Source organism: Mytilus californianus, unplaced genomic scaffold, assembly GCF_021869535.1.
Source record: "Mytilus californianus isolate M0D057914Y unplaced genomic scaffold, xbMytCali1.0.p SCAF_4, whole genome shotgun sequence".
NCBI classification, from domain to species: domain Eukaryota; kingdom Metazoa; phylum Mollusca; class Bivalvia; order Mytilida; family Mytilidae; genus Mytilus; species Mytilus californianus.
The window spans coordinates 69,091,962-69,111,531 of NW_026262690.1; the positions used below are offsets into that span (position 1 = coordinate 69,091,962).

A 19,570-nucleotide genomic window follows, 5' to 3' on the forward strand; every position below is an offset into this window, starting at 1 on the left:
GATTGATTTATTTTATAGTTTTCACAATATCTTGATATTTTAAAACTCATCATAGTTACCAGGCTTATAACTATGTATGCCAGAGACACATAAAATTGAGAATAGAAACAGGGAATGTGTCAAAGAGATAACCCGACCAAAGAACAGAAAACAGCCCAAGGCCACCACATATCCTCTACACATGATCTAGACCCATCGGTGTTGCTGTATTCTAAACAGTTAGAAGGCAATAATTGAATAATACTATTTCTAATCACCTTTGTTAACTCATTTCTTCAGTTGATTTCCAGCATCGCAAATGTTTAGTCAGATTTATTTAGTCATACCCTTTCAGTAAATTCTTTCTTTTGTTGCTACATTTGCCAGGCTCATTTCCTTTTTTTCCCTAGGTCTCATTCTTATAAGACCATACTAAATTACTTACAGATGACTGTCACCATTGTATGTTTCAAATTTATACTTGTCAAATCAAACTAGAGGCTCTCAAGAGCCTGTGTCACTCACCTGACTCTACTTTGGTTTTAGAAATCATGTAAAGATAGATAAAAATCATAACAGATACCCAAATAATGATTTGAGGCCAAATTTGGTTTAATATTGGTCCCGTTATTTAATCAAATATCCTGAGTGGCCATCTTGAACAGTAAATCGGCAACAAAGTAGCAACACTTGGTCAGCACCTCATAAGGAACATTCATGCCATGTTTGGTTTCATTCCATTCAGTGGTACTCTAAAAGAAGACATTTGTATGTATTTCCCATAGGGTCCTATGTTAAACTAAGTTCCCTATAGCAGCCATCTTGGATGATGGATCAGCTGGAAAGTAACAACACTTGGTCAGCACCTCATAAGGAACATTCATGCCATGTTTGGTTCCATTCCATTCAGTGGTTTTCTGAAAGAAGACATTTGTATGTATTTCCCATAGGGTCCTATGTTAAACTAAGTCCCCCGCTGGCGGCCATCTTGGATGATGGAACAACTGCAAAGTAACAACACTTGGTCAGCACCTCATAAGAAACATTCATGCCATGTTTGGTTTCATTCCATTCAGTGGTTCTCTAAAAGAAAACATTTGTATGTATTTCCCATAAGGTCCTATGTTAAACTAAGTCCCCCGCTAGTGGCCATCTTGGATGATGGATCGGCTGCAAAGAAACAACACTTGGTCAGCACCTCATAAGGAACATTCATGCCATGTTTGGTTACATTCCATTCAGTGGTTCTCTAGAAGAAGTTCAAAATGTAAAAGTTAATGACGACGACGGATGCCAAGTGATGAGAAAAGCTCACTTGGCCCTTTGGGCCAGGTGAGCTAAAAAGGAAACTTCACTTCTATCCAAAATAATTTTATTTTATTAATCAACAGTAATTAAAAGTATAGAATATTTAACAATTATTATAAAAGTACAAATCATAAATTATGGAATCATTTCTGATTAAAAATAAACTTGTAGGCATAGTGATGAAATTATTATAAACTATTTCAATAATACAATATTTAACAGCTTAATGCTTTAATATATCCCAACCTAATCACTAATTATACCTTATTATATTGAACAAGTATTACACTATCATTAAAATAAAAAAAAAACATGTAAAAATGGCCATGGGAGATTAAAATACCTTGACATTTTCTCTTAGGTCAGTATTTTCTTCAGATAAAAATTATTTTTCAAAAACCCACTGTCAGCTGGTGTTGATATAGTTAAACTTTCTTATGCCTAACCTCTAAAAATGAAGGCCAAAACTAGGGATTAAATTTTTTTTTTATATAACCATCATGTTCAAAAGTCTATAACCGTACTGCTTGACTTTGACTGCTGATATAAAACCTATTCTTGCTTCATGAAATTCATGAAAAGTTAACACATTTATATTTCTCAAAGCACAGAAGCAATTTATAAAATTTTGCTCCTCTCTTTGTCTTATTTCTGTGTTGTGATTAACTATGACCCCATTAATGACCATAGTTTGAATTCCATCATTTGTTGAAAATGTTTTTCAAATATCAATGAATCAATCATGATAATCATAGACTGATAGCTGTGTCTTCCGTTCATATTTTTTAAATGGTAAATCTTATTAGTTTTGAAAGTGCTAATCAAAAATCTAATTGCTGTTATTAAAATTGAAAATTGTTTATGTTCTAGTCAGAAGAAAATTTATAAAAACGTCTTGAAGTACTATTTTCGTATTATCGAATTTTGACTCCCAGAGTACATAATTTTTCCACAGGTTACCTACTGTGTGGTTGGACATTCCAGTACTTGGTCAAGAAAGAGCAAGTAAAAGAAGTAAAATCGGTACAATTTAAGGTGAAAATTAACTATTTTATGTTTTCTATACACAACAAAACCATCGGAAAACATATCATATTCTGCCTAAATTTCACCTATTGTAAGCTTGATTTGAATTCTTTTAGTTACTCTTACATGACTGAGTAGGTAACCTAATTGAGTCAAAAATCGGGATATGAAAATAGTCAATTGAGTAGCCCATATTATTAACTATGAAGGGTTAAATGGTGAAAGATGTACAGTAAAATTCTCTAAAATTAAAGGAATATATTTCATTATTTCTCGGTGGTATTCAGCAGAAGTAAATTTTTTATAGTAGTAATCATATGAGTGAGTTGCATTAAATATCATACATAGTATACCCCACTGTATCAGACATTGACAAAAAATTCCATGCTCAGTGGGTATAACAAATTTTCAAATTATCATCAAAGGGAGTAACTGACAAGCAAATCTAAAAACCATTTACACAGCTGTAGAAATGGACAGACAAGGTATGTGATCACAATATACAATCCCCTCCTTGAAAGGGGGTAAAGCATTGGTACATCCAACAAATGTATAGAGGGATATATACTGAAAAATATTCTCAGTAACAAATACACTAACTGGTGTATAAAAACAATTGTAAATAACATCAAAATGCATAGATTATTTCTGCACATTAAAACCATGTCAAAAAATAAAGCTATTGGCAGTAAAATATATGTATATTGTAAAAACAATACTTATGAAAACTCTTTATAACATATTAAAAGATAATGTATAAAATAAAATATACAAGAACAATCTTATATTTCTTATGTTCAATGCAGAAAGTAAATAAGAACACTAAAGCTTCTCACACTCACTGATTATCGAAAAAAGTAAAGTCGAGGATATTCAATACTTGGATGATTACAAGGCAGTGGTTAATTTTCTGATTTGAACTACCATATTGAGAAATTTCAGTAAAATAGTCATATGTGTATTTGAGATAATAGTTTTTTTTTTCTGTTTTGTAAGTTCAATGGGGATTTCTGATTGTCTTAAATGAAATTTATAGTTTGTCTAGCTAGACATGTATGACTAGAGTACTGACATGCACATACATAATAAATGGGAACATCTAATTTCTTGCAAAACAAATACAGTTTCTTTTTAATGAACTTTGACAATACCGCATTCATATAATAATATGACTATCAAAATGTACTCAAAGAGACAGAATCTCAACAAACATAGACTAATAAAAGCTGTCTCATGTTTAAAAAAACATGTGTACCAAAAAGAACTTTCAAAAAAATGTAAACCTACATGATAGCATGAAATTTTCAGAGAAAAAAAACAATAAAATTGACAAACATGAAAGGAAATTAAAGTTTGATATTACATGTATTTTCATGACAAATTTAGCTGATCAGGTCTAGTAGCTCTTAGTCATCAAATCCAACTGGTCCCTGAGTCTGTACAGATTTAAGACAAGCTTTCACTAGTTTCATTACTTTGATTGTGTCCTCTTTCGTTACTCTCATTTCACATTTACCTGAAAATAACACAATTTCTTTATACATTTTGTAATAGATTGCATTTTTAAGGTACACAATATACAATGCAAATGGTATAATTTAGCTAAAAAAATAAACAAATTTTCATTTACATTGTAGATTTTTGTTACTTGATACTTAAAACTCATGATTCAAAGATTAATTTTCTTAAATAGAAAGTCTGTCATTAGGAAACATTTAATAATAAAATTGAGAATGGAAACAGGGAATGCGTCAAAGAGACAACCACCTAACTCTATCAGGTAAAATTTATCTAGTAATTCTCACCTCCCATCATTCAGAATTTGAAATAAAAATTGTGCTCCAAAATTTCTGATCATTGGGTTTTTGGGTCAGTCTAAACAATGATAATGACCAGGAAATTGTTTGAAATAGCAAGCTTAAATGAGAACCTACAAATGTATCTACCAATTAGAATTTCATCTTGAATTATATTCATTCTAACACAAAAATGAAGTTATTTTCATACAAAAACCTTTGATTATAATTTTCCATAGCTTATGAGCTATGCTTTGATATTCATAACAATACTTCTCATTTTCTTATAAACATACCTTCCATTATATCTAGAAAATGTTCCAGTTCATTGGCATAGGCCTGTGGATATCTGGTAGTAAAATGTGGATGTATTGGACCTGATGAGGTAGTATTGCCTGTACATGTAGTCAACAAGGATGTGTTAGGGTTTTCTACTTTCAGCATACCATTATCAAACAAAGCCTGTAATAAATACATTATTTTTTTATATCTTATACATTAGTTTCTGTGTTGGCACAATATACAGTTAAGTTGATCCATATTTTTATTTACACTCAAAAAACCCTAAATAGAAGGTATCTAAAACTGGAAATCTTTGCAACCGGAAATATTAAACCATTGTAATAAATTTACCGATTTTCTCTGTTCAAGGCACAGAAATCCTATTAAATCTGAAACTATATAAGTTATATAAATATTCCTGACAAAACAAACAATGATATTTATGTATCTATCAAAAATTCCAATTTGAATTATCACCTGGATGTATTGATGTGCAAATTCATAGGAGGGCAAAAAAGTAGCTACATACTTGATAGAAGAATGAAGACATAAATATACTTAAAGGCAGATGAATCATGTTTTTGAAGATGGATTTAAAACTGTAAACCATAGCAAGACATTTATTTAGCACAAATTTAAGTTTGTGGTTTTATAGATTTATTGCAATTTGCATAGAACAACCTGAATTCATTTTAAAGTTTTCAGAAACTTAGTTTTTACCTCTAGTCTTTGGTCATAACCATAACCAGATACTCTGCCATTCTCGAGACATGCTATTATACCATTCTTATACTTAATAGTCACAATAACTTGGTCCATATCATTACATTTACCAATCTCTGGATCAAAAGCATTTCCCTGTACATATATTGTCTCTGGAATTGATCCTGACAACCACAATGATAGGTCAAGGTCATGGATTGTTGAATCATTCAAAATTCCACCTGTAAATTTAAGTCAGTCTTACGACATTACTCTAATACAAACATTATCTTTCTTTACCGGATTTATCTGATATTGTTTTGTATAAAGTGTTGTCTAAATGAAACAAATTTAAGTAGAAAGTGGAATAAATAAATTGGATTTCATTCAAACTGCAGATTTTTTTCATTCTTGTCCTATTAAATATAACAATTACATGTCTTTCATGCCAACAGCCACTTGTTTTATTAAAAAAAATATGAAGTTTCAGCAAACAAAATACAATATTTCCTTTGACCTTCAAGTTTAATTCATAATTTGGAAAAGTCAAATGTAATATACTCTCTGCGTTGGTTGGAATTAGATTTTTTTCTCATTAGGAATATAATCATTCTGAACAATAACAAAGTCATGTATATATAAACTGTTTGTATTAATTTCAATGAAATATACCTCTTAACTTGTAGAGTAAATATCATTCTCACCCGATGTTTTTATATATGATATTGGAGGAGCTTCTAAATCTCTGCTTGTTGTTTTTATCAAACGTAGATTCCCAAGCTTTTTCTCTTGAATCTGAGAGTAAACCTGATAAAAATCAGGATCAAACCTCCTGCAAAATAACAAAACAATGAAATCATTATTCTGAGTGCATTGCATTGTATTGCAAATGCAATACAATGTGCCCTACCACAGGGATATTTAATAAATGAGTTTACACTGATGCGATAAGCATTCCATAGAAAAGGAGGTTGGTAAATTTTTGGTTCATATTGGGGAAAGAGTTGTTACTAATTTGCCACACATGGAGGAAACTCAAACTTGATCTGAAAATTCTAATGACATGACTTTATACTTTCTAATCAATTGATGCAGGACATTGTAGAAAAAAGTGCAGAAAACTGGGGTCTTTTTTCAAGCAATTTGCCATGTACTAGAGCCACTTCTTCAGCTAAAATCACTAAAGCACAATGAAACTCATCCATCAGTAACTTCTTATAATCTGACTAAAAATTAAATAACTTATCAATGTAAGAAATAAGGAAGATTAAAGTTCTGAAACATAATCTAAAGCAATTTTTAGTGTACAAGGGTCATACTTTTTGCAGAAATTGCTCAAGTGGACCAAGTGGAAATTCAATTTGCAAATTACTATAATATGACTACATGCAAATTATCTTATGAATAGATTGAAGCATTATAGAAAGAAGTATGGAAATCTTCTAGGAAGGATGAACTGACGAATGGAAAAGGTAAAAACCTAGTCCTTTTCAGTTTGGTGGTACGATTCTAATCATCTTCCCTGAAAGAAACTTTTGTTTTAGAATTCTTGTTTGTCAAAAAAAGCAAATGATCCTATCTTAATTTGTTCATACTTTTGATTTTTACTTCATAACCTTTTCAAAATGACAAAATTTTAAAAATGCTGTAATTCTTTTAAAATTTCAGTAGAGAACATCCTTAACTAAATACATAATAGTATAACCTAGAATTATATTTTCAAATTTGTTGTAAAGGATGAGAGGTTAAATTCATTATTTCTGAAGTTCATTTTATTTTATATAACTTATATTTGGTTTTGAAAGCAAGTCCTGAATTGTCTCTGTCAAATTTCTTTAAAACTTTTCTAGACATCAAGCAAGTTAATCATCGATTTTTATAGACCATATGTTGACCTTTAAATGTCTTATTTTGGCTCTGTTGTTAGGTTCTTGTTTTACTTACATACATCCTACATCTGTTATTCTAATAACAGGGCCGTAACTAGACATCAGTAACAGACGAGGCAGGGGTTTGAGAACCGCCAATTGAGGCCCCCAGGTGAAGAGGGGGTGGGGATGGGAGGGATGGCAAAGCCCCCAGGCCGAAAATTGTAATAATAGGGTCTGAAACAGGGCTTCCTAAACGGTCATATATTCCGGACTTGACCGAAACTTTCATAAAAAGACCGGCTGCTCTCAGCCTCAAACGGTCAAATAGAATTGGTGTGCCACATTTTGTTATTCAAGGCATTTTCATGAAACGGTCATTTCAATTTTTACCAACTATCGATCGATAAAAATGTCCGTTTGGGGCTTTGGGCATGTCCGTTTGGGCATTTTAGTTTATAATTGTGGCAATCTATTTCACAAAGATATTTCGGTCATAATTGGTTTTAATAAAACAGAAGCAGCATATTTCAGATACTTTGAAGTGTCTCAGTTAGTTTTATCCTCTGGGTACATAAATGTACGGCTTGGTCTTTAGCTTGTGTACATCAATAAAAAGTAGAAAAAACACGTTTTCTTTTATTTAAATAACAAGAAGCTGTCAAACAATTATCCCTTCAATAAGTTATATTGAAGCCATAAAATCATTCACTGATTACAGGTTTGTTACCTTTGATGAGGTGTCCTTAGCTTGTCTTTATCAATAGAATTAATGATGCATAACAATGTACATAAAGATAATCAGGTAAACGAGGTCAAACATGTAAGCGTGTATGGAACAACATCCTATTTAATTACGCTTTATAGATATTATTTTAAATGAGCATTCAGTTTAAAAAAGTATCCTGATATTTAAAAGTTATTCTTCAAATAAGGATATTTATAAATGAATAAGTATGATATATATTATTTTATTTAACACTGTACATCGTGTTAAATACTGGGGTACTCTCAAGGGGAAAATTTACTAAAATATATAGGACTCTGAAATAAAAATTGTTACATCCCTTTTTTGTTTTATTATTACCGTATGAAGAACTGCATTAGGCTATCAGACCGGCTGACAGATACTTGCCTCGAATTTTGTACCATCAAACATGTATCCATTTACAGTAGGATACATGCTTGATAGAAGAAAAAGCGGGACCAGTGTTAGTGTGGTCAACGCTTCGTTAAAAATAACACACATTTTAATAACACTTTAATCAAGCCCAAAGAATGGAATCTAGTCACTGTCTGTGAATGCTAGTTCGACCTTTTTTGTGCCACTCAGTTCCCATCGTTTGAGAACATCTTCTGCGTTCACTTGCCCAACATTGTCCTTACAATGGACGTGAAGCATGGCTAAATGTGGTCCACATTATCTGTCCTTGGTCATTGTTGACCTGCACCATTCTTTAAACGTCGAAGTGCAGAAAAAGATCTCTCACATGAGCAAGAACCAACCGGCAATGTCAATAGTAGCTTCAAAATTGTATGAATATTTGGATACAGGTCCCGATCAGCATACGAAATTGAGTCTGCAAGAGTCTTAACAGACTCTAAGTTGGATCTGGTTAACCACCCATCTGTCAATTTCTTGTCCCATATCATTTGGTTATAGCAAGTCATTGATCATGTATTCTGTTTTCATATCATAAATAATTTCCAGATTTATTTTGATTACAAGAGCTGGTACGAGATAAATGCCATAGAACATTGCCTTCAGTTCTTCTGGAAATCGTGAATTTAAATGTGAAATCAAATGGTCAATGAAAGGAAGAAAGTAGTTAATCCTGTAATGATATTCAATACTTTCAACTGGTGCGTTTGCTCTGTTGGTCAAACTCGTTCAAGAGACTTTTTCCGCGGGAAATAAATAATTGCAGAACCAACATGACCAAATGCCGGTTACTGGCGATGGTAATCAGGCAGAGAGTTCGATACCTAACGTATCCAACGAATCATGATGAATCCACAGTAGTTGAAGTAAAAGTACAGAAACTGCACGTTAACATTAATTACTGTTTGGAGTATGCATTACTTAATTCATTATATGAAAATGCAAGGATGTTTTCTACCCTTGCATGCCTAGCTTTCTCCATTTTCTATTCTTTTCTTCTTATTTATTTTGCCAGAAAATCAGACGAGGCAATTGCCTCATCTGCCTCAACGGTAATTACGGCCCTGAATAATTTTGAAAAAGTACAGGTATAAATCAAAAGTTAATTAGAAATTCTTTGTGATCATCCTACATCCTACAATTGCATCCAACATGAGAAAACTATGAGCTGGTTTTACAAAAGATATCTTAATTTTAGTTTCTCTCAGAGATCCTTGTAAAAATCATACCTGTGAAGGGCATTGAACAATGGTTTGTTTTTGGAAGCTGCTACATTGTAACAATCTTCTGTAGTTTTTATGTTATCTGTAATAGGTTTCTCACAAAATACTGCCTTGTCTGAAATAAATATTCAAAGTCATTCACTATAAAAAGTTAATTACACTTGATAAAAATATAAAATAAATTAAACATTAATTTTACCTTATATCAGGAATATCTTCATGCAAACATTTTCACAATTTGTTAAAAAAAAGACATGCTTATTTGAAAGTATCTCTATTACTATAACTAGTTTATATGTGTCCATTTTGCCATCCTTTTCTTAATATAAGACACAAAATAAATACTTACTTGCATTTAAAGAATCTTTGATGATAGATTCATGTGTGGTAGTTGGAGAACATATTAACACTGCTTTCACACTGAAATAAAATCATTGTTTTCATCAATAGTTGATTGACTGATTGATTGCTGCTTGCTTAATTTCCAGTGGCAAATATTTCATAAATATTCATGCCTACAACAAATTTAACAACAAATCAATTAAAAAAATTCTGAAAAGCAGGTCAGAAGTTTGGACTGCTACCAGGAAAAGGAGGTTCATACAAAAGGTACCTACATTAGTTCTATGAACCACATATAAGTTGTAGTATGAGTTCTTTAATGTGAAGAAAGCACTGCATATATTACAAACTACTGTCTATGTGTGATCTGTATGAATGTCGGCTTCATTTCAGACAACAGACTGTTCCAAACAAATCACTATTATATACCACTGAGAGCATAAGGTATCACAAATGCCTCCATGTCAAGAAATAAATTTGTTCAAAATAAATGCATCATTTAAAAACTTTCAGAGTCATATACCAATCAGGATCTTCTTTATTAACAATTTCATAAACAGAACATTCCATCTAATAGAGTAGATTTGTTTTGATTAACATATTTTGTGAGATTTTTGTTGCAATGATGTATCCCCAAACATTTTGTACATATTTAAAATTTAAATACATTTTGTAGTTGTAATTGGGATTTCTCGTGCTTCCCTTTGCCTATATCACCCTGCTCAGTCGCTTCATAATTCTTGTATCACAGCTTTTGAGACTTATCATCAACACCATAATATCTGAGAAGAGGTAATAGCTACATGTACATCACAATGCATGAGGAGACGTTATCAAGCTTACTTTTGTCAAGAGTAAAAGTGTCTAAGGGAGGAAAGAAAAGACCAAAACAGCATTATATCTTAAAATATCAGATGCTTGACACAATTTGAAGCTTTTTTCTCTTTCGCATCGCTCAATCTCAAAAAAAGGTTCACATAGTGGCTCCTGACTGATATTTTATGATAATGTATAGACAAGAGGCTGTCAGATTGACAGCAAACTGGATTTCCTGCATGAAAATGATATTTGCAAATCTGGACCACCAAACAGGATCAAGTTTAAACAAGAGGCTGTCAGAGCGACAGCAAACCAGATTTTTTAACATTTATTTGTGTCCTGGCATTTTTCAATATCACAAGGACCATAACTCCTGAACAGTCAATATGACAATCATCGATATTGAACTTGACCTCCATTTTGTGATCAGTAACAACATATTAAAATTTGAAAAGCCTTGGTTGAAGGGTTCAGGAGTTAAAGCATGGACACGACTGGAAAGACCATTTATCAATCTTTCAAGAACCATAACTCCTGAACGGTAAAAGTGAAAATCGTCAATATTGAACTTGACCTCCATTTTGTCATCAGTAACAACATATTAAAATTTGAAAAGCTTTGGTTGAACGGTACATGAGTTAAAGCATGGACACAACTGGAAATAAAATTGAGAACGGAAATGGGGAATATGTCAAAGAGACAACAACCCAACCAAAGAGCAGACAACAGCCGAAGGTCACCAATGGGTCTTCAACGCAGAAGGAAAATCCCGCACCCGGAGATGGTCCTCAGCTGGCCCCTAAATAAAATTGTGTTCTAATTCAGTGAAAATGGACGTCACTCCAAAACATATAAATGAACTAAAATTAAAAAAACATACAAGACTAACAAAGGCCAGAGGCTCCTGACTTGGGAAAGGCGCAAAAATGCGGCGGGGTTAAAAATGTTTTGTGAGATCTCAACCCTCCCCCTATACCTCTAGCCAATGTAGAATAAAGAAACACATAGCAATACGCACAGAAAGACCATTTTTCTAACTTTCAAGAACCATAACTCCTGAACAGTGAAAGTGAAAATTGTCAATATTGAACTTGACCTCCATTTTGTCATCAGTAACATCATATAATAATTTGAAAAGCTTTGATTGAACGGTTCATGAGTTAAAGCATGGACACGATTGAAAAGACCATTTTTCAATCTTTCAAGAACCATAACTCCTGAACGGTGAAAGTTAAAATCGTCAATATTGAACTTGACCTCCATTTTGTCATCAGTAACATCATATAATAATTTGAAAAGCTTTGATTGAATGGTTCATGAGTTAAAGCATGGACACGACTGAAAAGACCATTTTTTAATCTTTCAAGAAGCATAACTCCTGAACGGTGAAAGTGAAAATCGTCAATATTAAACTTTACCTCTATTTTGTCATCAGTAACAACATATTAAAATTTTAAAAGCTTTGGTTGAAAGGTTCATGAGTAAATGCACGGACACTGTTTGGCAGCCGCCCACTCACCCAGGTGCCAGACCGCCCGCCGTACATCCCCCAAATCAATAACTGATTTTTCCTTTGGAAATCCGGTTAAAAAATAAATTAATTTTTGTAGGGTTCAGAAATGGAAAGGCCAAAATCAATCTAAGTATCACTTTTCAAAAATCGAAACTTTACCTTCATTTAGTCACAGGAAACAACATATCTAATTTTGAAAAGATTTCGTCAAAGCATTTTCAAGTTATTGCACAGATAACGCTCTAAGTATCACTTTTAGCTACTTAAAAGTCTACAACTCATTAAGGATAAAAGTTAAAATTATGAAAATCAAAACTTGACCTTCATTTAGTCACAGGAAATAACATATCTAAATTTGAAAAGATTTCGTCAAAGCGTTTTCAAGTTATTGCACGGACACTGTTTAGCAGCCGCCCGGCCGACTGACCGCCTTACATCACCAAATTAATAACCAATATTTTCCTTTGGAAATCCAGTTAAAAACCCAATAATCTATACACATCAGTTTGTAGAGTATAAATAATGTGTTTAATAATATAGTAAACTATTTCTTACTTTGGATCATTATAAACAGCCTCTAGTTTGTCTGGTGTAGTACATTTAGCTGACAGATTGTAGTCTTTCACAAATTTCTCAGCATCTTCTAGCTTGTTTCTTATGATCCAGTTAACTGTAGCTCTGGGTGAAAGCATAATGTTCTTCATATGGGCCAAGCCTGAAACATAATTTTGATAATCAGTTTTTATTGCAATAATTGTCATTGGCATTTTAGTTGCTCTGTTTTTCTGATTCCTACATAGGTACAACTTAGATTTTTATCTATTATGTCACATGCCTCATTTTCAAACAAGAGGCTCTAAGGGATCTAAAAAACTGATCTGGTGCATTATATTTGCTGATTAGTTCCTTGACTGACCTTGAGTGTACATGTACCTGTTTCTGTTCACTACTAAACTCATTTTTCAGAATCTGATTTTTTTTTCAAAATTTTCTACTCTTGGTAATAATATATAGCCATCATATAATTAAATAGTGGATCGGTTTAAATCCAACAAAAAAATTTATAAATATTTTTTTCCCTAAATTATCTTTTCAGATTAACAGATGTAAATAGGTTGAATGTCCTTTGCAAGAAAGATTTTGAATTTGTAGAAATCATATCCTATGGTTTGATGTGGCATGGGTATTCCAATACAATGTACTAGACAATTAGTTATACTGAAATGTTTATGACTTGAGTTTTTTTTCTCATAAGATATTTTGTGAAATGGGTCGCAGGTCTATAACATGACTTTAAAAGACTTTCTTACAATTCCATTTTGTTGATTTTTTCCTATATTATATTTTCAGTATATTGACTATGTCGGATGTAGACAGGGAAACATTTCACAAGTTTTTATGTCAAAACCTTAATTATGATACAGGCCAAGTTTTCTCTCATTTCCCCAAATAGTTTCAGAGAATTTTATAAATATTTAACAGCCAATGAATGGTCTTAATAAATATAACATTATATAATGATATTCAAATATGCACACTAATAGAAACCTGTAGTAAATGCACATTTTCACAAGAAAAAGAGAAGGTATGATAAAAAAAAGGGCAATTTTTTGGCCCCTTGTCTTTTTGAAAATCAAAAAGTATTATAAATCTACAATATAAAATCCATCAAATGTTCATAAGACATTAGTATGTCAGATACCACTATATTATATATATATATATATATATATATGCATTAAGGCTTCAAACAAGTGAGAAATTCTTTAAACTCTTAAAATACATACCCATATTACCAAGCCCAAATAAGGCAAATCCTACTCTGTGGCTCATAGTTTACTTTTTTACTGCTGAAAAGTAGAAATAGCATGGCTATTATTTGTGAACATGTTACAGAATATCTGTTGAGCTACCTAAAATATTACTTGCATTTAATGTTGACATAAAGTTTTTAAGCATGATAATATGTAACACCAGGCCTCTACAATAACTTTTTTTTCAACTTGTCCAGTAGGACAAGTACATACCAAAACTTACTTGTCCGAATGAAATTGTAACTTGTCCAAAAAAAATCTTAATAATAACCTTTTTTGCATTTTAAGTTGATTGAATTAAAACAATAGAACAGAATTTGATTTTAACATATCTTTTGCAATACTTTACAAAAATATGAGTCGAGAACAACTGAATCTAGTCATGTCACAGGACTTAGGTTCTAGTTTTCATCAATGCCAAAGTCTCATCAGACTCTGCACATGAGGCACCATCTGATAGGATTGCCAATGTACACTCATTGGATTTGTATCTTGGTTTTTTAAGTTGAAAAAAGTTTATTCAAATGCAATCAATAAAAAAAAGGAGATGAGGTATGATTGCCAATGAGACAACTCTCTGCAAGAGATCAAATGACACAGAAATTAACAACTATAGGTCACCGTATTGCAAGTATTGTTTTTTTCTACATACATGACATATGATCAAATATGATTTTGTGAATTTTATAGTCATTTTTATTTTAAAAATATTTTTGCTAAAAAAATTACCGGTATGGTATTTATTATAAAGCAACAGAATAAGGTAGGAAAACGAGGTACTGATTTGTCTTGGTCCTGAAATGTCTCCTGCGTTACCAAACTGTCTATTAATTATGTTTATTGAATATGTCTCCAACGGTGCCAAACTGTCTATTAAACTTGGAGCCGAATCGATTCCGAGCTGGTGATGAACTGTCTTGTAAAGTTACCTTATCTACAAAGCGCATATTGGATCAGTAAGACTGGTTTCCGAGAACCTGTTAAAAAGTACCTGACAAAGAACCAGTTTTAAATTATCGATTGCAAGTAAACATGTCAAATTAATACTTGTTTTTATGTTCTTTTCTTGTTTTTTGTTTATAATTACTTTGTTCATCAAAGTTGGATTAAATTTATTTTCTGCAGAATAATTTTACTTGTCCCGTCGGACAAGCTTGATATAGCTTTTACTTGTCTGACCTTTGTTTCCTCGGGTACCGGACAATCAGACAAGCGTTATTGTCGAGCCCTGAACACCTTTTAAAATGTTCAATTCAGTACAATGGAAAAATGTTTTGATTTTTGGTTGGATCTTATTCCTAGGAGGTTTAATAATTAAAATACATATATATAACAAAATTGGTGTATGTGTTATCCAGTAAAATTATTTTTCAACCTTAACTTGTTAGAATTATGTGTTTTAATGTGTATTTAAGTTCAGTTCACACTAATCCAATGTGAGACTAAATTTAAGTTTTACATGACATTCTAATAGACTGTAGCAGTCAACATACTGAATTTATTTCTAATAAATTTTCAATGCTCAGAGAAAAAGCAAGAATTACTTTTTTCAAAAACTTAAAAAAAATTATTTCAAGCAAAATATTGAGCTCATGAACTTCAACTTTTCATTTCAGGCGAAGCCCTAAGCAATAAAACAATTACACACTCTTGCTATAATTAATTATATTGATATATCAGATTGCATTTGTATTTTCTACTTTAGTCTGTTTTGTTATGGTCTTTCACAGGGGCTAGTATCATACATGTTTCAGGATTGGAAATATGTACCAGTAGACAAGTATGCCCACAGGAACTTGAATCATAGATGTTTTGGGACGAAAATATGTGCCAGTAGACTGGTATGCAAAAAGGAGCTTGTATCCTAAATATTTTTTGGGTCATAAATGTGTGCAAGTTGTCTGGTATGCATTCTAGATTGGGCACGAGGCACATGACATATAACTGATTTATAGTATGTTCTTATGTTGTACTGATACACCACTGTCCCAGGTTAGGGGGAGGGTTGGGCGCTCGCTAACATGTTTTATCCTGCCACATTCTGTGTGTGCCTGTCCCAAGTCAGGAGCCTGTAATTCAGTGGTTTGTTTCAGTGTATACGTATTATATTTGTTTTTCAATCCTTATTTTGTACATAAATTAGGCAGTTAGTTTTCTCATTTGAATTGTTTTACATTTGTCATTTTGGGGCCTTTTATAGCTTACTATGCGTATGGGTTTTGCTCATTGTTGAAGGCCATACATGACCTATAGTTGTTGATTTCTGTGTCATTTGGTCTCTTGTGGAGAGTTGTCTCGTTAGAAATTATACCACATCTTCTTATTTTTATATGTATGCCTAATGCTCAATTTAGAACACTTTCAAGTCGACTGGCATATATATATTTGTAACCAAAAAACATCTTTGATACCAGAATATTTGGTATGCCGTTTAGTAAGCTATGCAAGGCCCTGATATAACAAATAGACTTTTATAGTGAAACAATCTTAAAAAAAAGACAAGAGTGCACACGCTGAAATGTCTCGCCTTCTTTACTAATCATTGATATTATGTTGATAGTCCTAAATATAAAGCTTTATTACAACTGTCACATAAACTTAACATTAACCAAGTAAACTAAACATTGACCAATGAACCATGAAAATGAGGTCAAGGTCAGATGAACCATGCTAGGCAGGCATGTACAGCTAACAATTCTTCCATACAACAAATATAGTTGACCTATTGCTTATAGTTTGAGAAAAACAGACCAAAACACAAAAACTTAACACTGAGCAATGAACCTTGAAAATGAGGTCAAGGTCAAATAAATCCTGCGTGACTGACATATAGATCATAAAATATTTCCATACACCAAATATAGTTGAACTATTGCATATAGTATTAGAAAAAAAGACCAAAACTCGAAAACTTAACTTTGACCACTGAACCATGAAAATGAGGTCAAGGTCAGATGACACCTGCCAGCTAGACATGTACACCTTACAATCATTCCATACACCAAATATAGTAGACCTAGTGCATACAGTATAAGAAAAACAGACCAAAACACAAAAGCTTAACTATAACCACTGAACCATGAAAATGAGGTCAAGGTCAGATGACACCTGCCGGTTGGACATGTACACCTTACAGTCCTTCCATACACCGAATATACTAGACCTATTGCTTATAGTATCTGAGATATGGACTTGACCACCAAAACTTAACCTTGTTCACTGATCCATGAAATGAGGTCGAGGTCATGTGAAAACTGTCTGACAGGCATGAGGACCGTGCAAGGTACGCACATACCAAATATAGTTATCCTATTACTTATAATAAGAGAGAATTTAACATTACAAAAAATCTTAACTTTTTTTTCAAGTAGTCACTGAACCATAAAAATGAGGTCAAGGACATTGGACATGTGACTGACGGAAACTTCGTAACATGAGGCATCCATATACAAAGTATGAAGCATCCAGATCTTCCACCTTCTAAAATATAAAGCTTTCAAGAAGTTAGTTTACGCCGTCGCCGCCGCCGCCGCTGTAGCCGCAGCCGCCGCCAGATCACTATCCCTATGTCAAGCTTTCTGCGACAAAAGTCGCAGGCTCGACAAAAACCAGTGGCCTGATTTATCCTATAATAATAAACGAAAATCAATATTTAGGGTGTCATCTCACCATTTGCAGATTGAAATAGGACGATACCAGGGTACTCCTCCACACCTTAGACTATGTCAGCAGTGTAACTCTGGTAATATTGAAGATAAAGTTTATTTTCTCTTTTATTGCACAAAATATAACGAAGACAGACACCATTTATATCACATTATTTCATAATCATGTCCAAATTTCATTAACTTAAATTCCCACGAGAAATTGCTATGGCTGCTGTCTTGTGAGAACTCAACTGTATTAAAAGAGTTGTGTATATTCCTGGTTAAACACTGCAAATAGCAGATTTATATGACATGTTTCGCATAATTAGCAATTGTTGTTATTTGAAAGAAAAAAAAAATTTGTTAATTGACCGGATTCAGTTTCTCTATTTATTTTGTTCATCTGCTTCTAACACGGGGAGGATTGCTGTTATTGCCTATCGCAATCAACATTATATCCTAGAGCACCGTCCCTTGGTGTATCCTGCAGATGAACAAATTTCCATCTTTATAGATATAATAATTTAAGTTTGTTCAAACTTTATTATTAATATTTTTTTTTTTATGTGTGCACTGCTGGACATAGAAATAATAATGGTAATAAGGAAGGAAGGAAAAAAAAATAATCAAGAGTACTTTTAATGTATTTTTGTCATTAATGCTATCTTCATTTGTCTATTATAATATCTGTCACCTTATATACTGTACAAAGTCTCATGTTTGTTGCTTATACTATCATAATTGTTAATTGTAAATGCCCCCTGTGGGACCCTGATTGGAATAATAAAATATTTGATTTGATTTGATTTGAATATGGCAGACAGTAATCATTGACAACCACATAAAGAATATGGAAGGGTTAAACATATTTATTTAGCACTCGACCCTCCATTTAACATGAGATAGTGGTGAAACAGCGCAACACAAGAACTGTTGAAATCAGTCAAAGAGGGCTGGACATTTAAGATCGACAGGAAGCAAAAAAAAAGAAAAAAAAAGGTGAAAGACAAAACGTACCGAGCGAAGAGTACTGGCAGTTACTGAACATGCTAAAAGCCAATTATACCTTATAAATTTATAAATCATGTCTTCCCCCAGCCTTCACGATAAACTTTTGAGTCCACAAGCCCAAAGCTCAATTTTTTGAAAATTTTAGTTGGATTCTGTTGGCTTGAAGAGAAGAATTTTACAAGCCTGAAAGCAATTTTACAAGCCGGGGCCGTAGGACTTGTGGTTTAGAGTGAAGACTGTAATCCCCCCTTACTAGGCTTTGCTTCAAATCATAATGCATGCGTGTTTATGTGAAATTTTAAAGTGCTTTTGATCCATGTGCTGTTTTATTTCATTACCATTCTTATGTGCGCTTATTTCATTCGATAATTATTTGTGCTTTTATGTGTTTTTATGCCTATGTGTGATTGTCTTAAAAGAAGCTTAATTAATCATTGCTTATCGAATGTTTAGTATATATGTTATAAACGGTTGTAAGGGCTTTTCTAATATCTAGTTTTTCCTGATATTTCATCACTAAAGCACGTACCTCAAGGTCCTAATCTCTTCCTTAGCTGTCTACAGACATGACAGAAATCAGAAAACTCCTCAAAACTTAAAATCGCAAAAGTGATTAGGGACCCTCTAGTCCAAATAATTATGACGTCTTGAAAGTCGTAGGAAGGCATCACAGAAAAAAGACGTTATAATTATTTGAACTAGGGACCCTTCCCCTTTTCATGGCCCCTTACCTATTCCAGCTAATTATGTCTTCTGATGAGAGCATTTTAGATTTATCTTGTTAAGGCCCCTCATTAAAGGAACGGTCTCAATATAAATACAAAGGAGACATAATTATTTGGACTACTTTATTTGCATACACCCTCCTGAACCATGCAGAGTGAGTGTTTAAATATCAAATGCGTTCTCCATTATCCCTTACTTCTTTTATCCTTCATCATACGAAATTCATTTTAAGTTCCCAATAAGAAATTAGTTTTACCTATCTATGACACTTAAAATCTATTACATAAACTTATATTTATGTGATCTCTTGTCTTATCAGTTCGAATTCCGGATCCAGGCCTAATTTTATAGT

At 32.6% G+C, this 19,570-nt stretch overlaps 1 protein-coding gene across 1 annotated transcript; it reads right to left on the bottom strand.

Moving 5' to 3' along the window:
* Nucleotides 1–1,334: 1,334 nt before the first annotated feature.
* Nucleotides 1,335–19,553, bottom strand: LOC127698688 (inositol 2-dehydrogenase-like). Its single transcript, XM_052202312.1, has 9 exons — nucleotides 19,475–19,553; nucleotides 13,808–13,870; nucleotides 12,576–12,735; nucleotides 9,696–9,766; nucleotides 9,353–9,461; nucleotides 5,798–5,925; nucleotides 5,112–5,335; nucleotides 4,406–4,571; nucleotides 1,335–3,829 (listed from the first exon to the last, which is right to left on the bottom strand). Exons 2-9 carry the CDS (start codon nucleotides 13,851–13,853, stop codon nucleotides 3,720–3,722), a joined length of 1,014 nt encoding a protein of 337 aa, XP_052058272.1. The 5' UTR covers nucleotides 13,854–13,870; nucleotides 19,475–19,553; the 3' UTR covers nucleotides 1,335–3,719.
* Between the last annotated feature and the right edge of the window lie 17 nt (nucleotides 19,554–19,570).